The 5810-nt window shown below is 40.3% G+C and overlaps 1 protein-coding gene across 1 annotated transcript; it reads left to right on the top strand.

Annotated features, from left to right (window-relative positions):
* Positions 1 to 4258: 4258 nt before the first annotated feature.
* On the top strand, positions 4259 to 5203 carry LOC142847206 (olfactory receptor 8B8-like). The gene has a single exon (XM_075967933.1). It carries the CDS (start codon positions 4271 to 4273, stop codon positions 5201 to 5203), a length of 933 nt encoding a protein of 310 aa, XP_075824048.1. The 5' UTR covers positions 4259 to 4270.
* Positions 5204 to 5810: the final 607 nt, after the last annotated feature.

The raw sequence follows: 5810 nt of genomic DNA, 5'->3' as shown, positions 1-5810 counted from the left end.
TAGTTAGATTTTCTAGACATATACAGATCTATTTCAGTTAGGTAGGTACTTTTCAAATCTTTCAGAGACCTTCAGAATATGGTATTTAAAATGTTTTAAGAACTTAGGACTTTTAATAGCAATGAGACACATCTGTTCCTGGAAGCACCAATTACTTCAAAAGGAAGATGGGCATCGAAAAGATTCCTTATGTAGTTTACTAGCAATTTGGGCAAGAAACTGCTCTTGCCTGGACTGCTTGATGTTGTGCTGTATGAGCTGGACATGCAGGACTCACAGAAAAATGATTGCTGAAGTTGCCTAAAGAAGATGAGACCATCCTTTGGGGTTCCTGTTTCATGAAAGAGTCTGCCAGACATTCTCCAGGACACAGAAGAAAGTGACTGACAAACTGCCAATATAGGCAGGGCACTCTTTAAAATTTCCTGCTTCATGGAAAAGTTTCTCAGATACTATGGGCCAGCATGCTGAAGATGGATGCCCCAGTGGTTCAGAAGGACTTTGGGTGACTGTCCAGGCAGCAAGATTTCTCTGTCAATTCTAGAGTTCTGGTTGTAGCTTACAATGTACTTCCTGTTTACTTAGGTAATATTATATAATTATATAATTCTGGAATCTTTGATAGAGTTGAAGAATTTATAGTTATATTTATAGTTTTCCTTAGTTATGATAAGAGATAAAGTAGATACAAATATTGTAACTGCAATTTTGCTTGATATGTTTTGTTATATTTAATTTTACTGTGTTAAAGTTATAACCTTCCTTTTTATTAAAACAGAAAAGAGGAAATGATATGAGAGGTCCTTCTGCATATGTGTTGCTTTTATTAGTTAAGGAATAAAGAAACTGCCTTGGCCTGTGGTAGGGCAGAGTAGAACTAGGTGGGAAAAACTATACTGAATGCTGGGAGAAAGAAGGTAGAGTCAGTGAGAAGCCATGTAGCCCCACCAGAGACAGACGCTGGATGGAACTTTACATGGTAAGCCACAGCCGTGTGGCGATACACAGATTAATAGAAATGGGTTAAATTAAGATGTACGAGTTAACCAATAAGAAGCTAGAGCTAATGAGTCAAGCAGTGATTTAAATAATACAGTTTCTGTGTGATTATTTTGGGAGTCTGGGCTCCTGGGAAATGAATAAGCGGGCTCCTACAGCAGCCTACTACACGAGAAGGAACCCGTACCTACCACTTCTTGGGTAATCAAGAACAAGAGACTAGATAGCCCAAAGCTCTAGCATAAAACCATACAAGACTGGTCAAAAAACCCAATCCAACTGAAACCAAACCAAACCAAAACAAGAAAATGATTCTTAATGCTATTCTTTTATAACTTATAGGTCAGGAACTTATGTCATCATCATCAGAGATCATCAGAGAGAGAGACAGAGAGACTTCCTCCAGCAGTATATGGAAATGGATGCAGAGATCCACAGCTAGACATTCTGTAGATAGAAAGTCTAAATTGGAGGTCACCATCAAATCCCTCTCCTCAGACCTCAGGGAATCCTGTGGAAGAGAAGGCAGAAACAGTGTAAGAGTCAGAGGGGATGGAAGACACTAAGAGAATATGACCCTCTGAATCAACTAATTAAGGCTCATCTGAGCTCACAGTCTGAAGCCACAAAGCACATAGCCTACATGGGTTTGGGCTACACCAGATCCTCTGGGTATATATCATAGCTATTAACTTATCATTTTTATGGGCATCCTGATTTTGATAACAAGTAGGTCTCTGACTGTTTTCCTGCTCTTGGTACTCTTTTCCTCCAGTTGGGTTGCTGTGTTCAACTTTAATATGAAAGTTTTTTCTTCATCCTTTTACATTTTATTTTATAATCTTTGGGTGTTCTCTCTTAGAAGCCTGTTCTTTTCTAATGAGATACAGAAAGGAAGTGGATCTGGAGGGCAAGAGGGTGAGGAGGAAGTGGAAGGATTGGAGGGAGAGGAAATTACAATCAGGATATATTATATGTGAAAAGAATCCATTTTCAATAAAAACGAAATTAAAAAACAAAACAAAACAACAGCAAAAACTCAAATGCCTTGTACTTTTATCTTCCAACAATAGGCTGCCTGCTGATGGACTGGCTCAATGAGTTCAGGACAGAGCAGGGCATACTGCACAACAGTTCCTAGCCAAGCAACCATCCTAACGTTTTTCAAACCAACCAAACCCAAATTAGGGGAAGAAAATTCTTCAAAGACTTTGAGACTCTAGACCTCTGGCTTCCTGAGTGACTTGTCTGCTTCAGTGAGCCTGCTGTGTGTATATTTCCTCACCTCAATACACACCTTTCTTGAAGAGTTGATTCTGTCATGGAAGTTCAAGTTTTCTCCTGTGCTATCTGTTGCACTAGGGATTTCCTGTCCTTTAATTTTTAATTGGCAGATAAAGCAACCCTGATCAAAACCCTTACATTGCATTACTGACATGAGTGTATTGGTCAATGTGGCTCTGTAATACAGGGGCATCATTCAAGCCTGCTACCATGGAAATTGATTGCTTAGGACTGTTTGTACTGAGGTTGCTGCCTTGGGCCTGCTCTGGCAGAGGTCCCTGTCTTGGGCCAGGTCCACAGAGGTTTCTGTCTCTGGCCTATTCACTTGCAGATTCCAGACTCAAGGTTGGGACTCTGGCTCCAGCATATTCCCTCAGCTGTCACTCACTTTTACCTGTTCCTGTGGAGTTTGCTGCCTCAGGCCTGTTCAGACAGAGGTCGTTGGCTCAGACTTGTTTCAGTAGATGTCCTAGGTTTATTCTTGTGTGTGTGTGTGTGTGTGTGTGTGTGTGTGTGTATGACTATTGTGAATGATAGAGTATAGCTGATTTCTATTAATTCTGTCTTTGATTTCACGATAGTTTACCATAGTATGATATTAAGTAAATTCACTCAATTCCTATCTTCCTATAAAAAAGTTTCAATTTTGAAATTTTCATTGGTATTTTGTTTCCTCTTATACTCTGTTGGAATGTACTATTTGTTAGCTTTTTTTCCCTTTTATGTAAACTAAGAATGTAATTTGAGTGGTTATTTTTAAGTCCTTACCTCTAATTCCAGGCTGTACTGCTCTGCATTTACTGAATATATTTTTACTTTTGGACCCTGGATCATTTTCTATTACTTTATTGTATTTATAGTAAGCTTAAATTTTCTGACATTGATGATTTGGATATGTTTCAGGACCCATGATCATTCCCTCCCCCATTATTATAACTGTGAAGTGTCAGAAAGAATTGTTTCTAGAAAACAATCACGCAATTCTACAGGAGAAACAAACATTTCTGCTTCCTCGGGGAGTGGAACTCTGAGGAAAAGGTCCTGGGGGAGCCTCTGTCTTCATAACCAGGCTTCCAAGATTTGCATACCAGAACGACACTCTTACTCTGTTATTCACAGAGCAGGAGCTGTCCTCTTGGAAGCTGGAAGGCTATTGGATAAACAATTGTAAGTCAGGGTTTTCAATACAGAGTGGATTACAAGATAAACCAAAGATTCTGAGCTTTGGCCTAGGAAGATGGTCCAGAGGTCTAAGGTGTTATCTTCTATTCATCAGGTCTTTATCTCCCCCAGAACACTTGTGAGGAGAGACAGTAGGCAGAACATCCATCCCTGCTGTGAGTAAAGGAAGTCCATGCCTGTGTGATCTTGACCAGCTGTGAAACACAGGTTAGGAATGAGCTTGTATGAAACTGCCAGAGCTCCCTTTCTTTCTATGGCCTGGAGGGTTTGTGGCTTTGAGTACTCTGTGGCTCATCTGTAGAGTAGAGACTGTTGTATGGTGTTACATATTCTTAGAGACTTCCCCAGTACCCCTCAATGTGTGTTAGCCTAGATCATTATTACTAAATGTATGTGCAGTTGGGTTAAGAGACTGTGGAAAACAGTATTTCACCTTGTTACTGTGCTGACCCAGGGCCAGGTTGTTTTCTGCCTGTTTGGATTCACTGCAGAGTAGAGGTCCAGATCTCAATGACTGGTGTAGAGGCTTGAGAATGGAGGACATGGTAAATGACCGACTTGTGAGTCTAAAAGATATCCCTAATGCTTGCTCTCATTTGGAGCATAAGGGGAGTTCTTTACTGTGCTCAGGAGTCACTTGGTAGTTCACAACTACCCACTTTAAATAGCTTAAATCTTCCTACTGGAGTTCGCTTCTCCTTTGGATTCCATTTTCCTGAAGGGTACTTAGGTTTGTGAGGATGGTGATGATGTTCCTTTTTCTCCACTGGTCCTCTTTGTCATGCAGGTCTTGCTCCTGAGAAGAATGACTGCCAAGAATTCCTCTGTGACAGAGTTCATCCTTGCAGGCCTGACAGACCAGCCAGGATTCCTCATGCCTCTTTTCTTTTTGTTCCTAGGTTTTTATTTGGTCACTGTGTTGGGTAACCTGGGTTTGATCACCCTAATTGGGCTGAATTCTCACTTGCACACCCCCATGTACTTCTTTCTCTTCAATCTTTCCTTAATAGATTCCTGTTACTCATCCACCATCTCCCCGAAAATGTTGATGAGTTTTATTTCAAATAAGAACATTATCTCTCACTCAGGGTGTATGACCCAGCTTTTTTTCTTCTGTTTCTTTGTAATCTCTGAGTCCTTCATTCTGTCAGCCATGGCATATGACCGTTATGTTGCCATCTGTCATCCCCTGATGTATATGGTTACCATGTCTCCCAAGGTATGTTTACTCCTTTTGCTTGGTGTATATTTAATGGGCTTTGTTGGAGCCATGGCCCACACAATATCTATGGCAAGACTGACCTTCTGTGCTGACAATCTTGTCAACCACTACATGTGTGACATCCTTCCCCTTCTGGAACACTCTTGCACCAGCACCTATGTGAATGAGCTAGTAGTCTTTATTTTTGTGAGCTTTGATATTGGCGTGCCCATTGTCACCATCTTCATTTCTTATGCCCTCATCCTCTCTAGCATTCTTCGTATGCATTCCACAGAGGGCAGGTCCAAGGCCTTCAGCACCTGCAGCTCCCACATGATTGTGGTTTGTCTTTTCTTTGGTTCTGGGGCTTTCATGTACCTTCAGCCACCTTCCATATTGTCCCTTGACCAAGGAAAAGTGTCTTCCTTGTTCTATACCATCGTAGTACCAATGTTGAACCCTCTGATCTATAGCTTGAGAAATAAAGATGTTAAAGTTGCTTTGAGGAAAACCTTGAGCAAGAGAATAATTTTTTGAGGAGCTGTATCATGAGGTGCAGTGATAAGAATGGTCAATGAGTAGTATTCATATGGAAAGAACAGTGCTTTGATAAGAAGATGCAATGTTGCCATGGGGGGGTTCAAGGTTTGATTAAATTTATTTTCTTGCACAAGACATTTATGGCACTAGGTAATGAGCTTAGGTCTTCATGTATACTGGACACTTGCTCTACCAGTGAGCTTCAGTATTCCAGAGATAGAGTTTCAAGTCTTTACTGAAGAAGAGTTTAACATAGCTCTATTCTTCTTGACCTTTGCTCTGTTTAAAATCTTTCCAGATTTTTTTAAAATAATTTATTTGACTTTATTTTATGTGCATTGGTGCAAAGGTGTCACATAAGATTCCCTGGAACTGGAGTTACAGATAGTTGTGAGCTGCCATGTGGGTGCTGGGAATTGAACCCAGGTCCTCTGGAAGAATGTCCAGTGCTCTTAACCACTGAGCCATCTCTCCAGCCCCTCTTTCCAGATTTTTAATTTTATGCATAGTCTATATTTCTGTAGACTATTTATTGTTGAAAACGTTTCAGAAGGAATTTAATTTATTCTAAGTTATTAACAATAATAAAAAATATAAAGTAAAC

The sequence above is a fragment of the Microtus pennsylvanicus genome, chromosome 3, assembly GCF_037038515.1.
Source record: "Microtus pennsylvanicus isolate mMicPen1 chromosome 3, mMicPen1.hap1, whole genome shotgun sequence".
NCBI lineage: Eukaryota > Metazoa > Chordata > Mammalia > Rodentia > Cricetidae > Microtus > Microtus pennsylvanicus.
The sequence above is the reverse complement of the archived record's forward strand: the minus strand, read 5'-3'. Positions and strand labels throughout refer to the sequence as shown.

Coding starts and splice junctions, on each gene's coding strand:
- LOC142847206 (XM_075967933.1), top strand. CDS start 4,271: ATGACTGCCAAGAATTCCTCTGTGACAGAGTTCATCCTTGCAGGCCTG.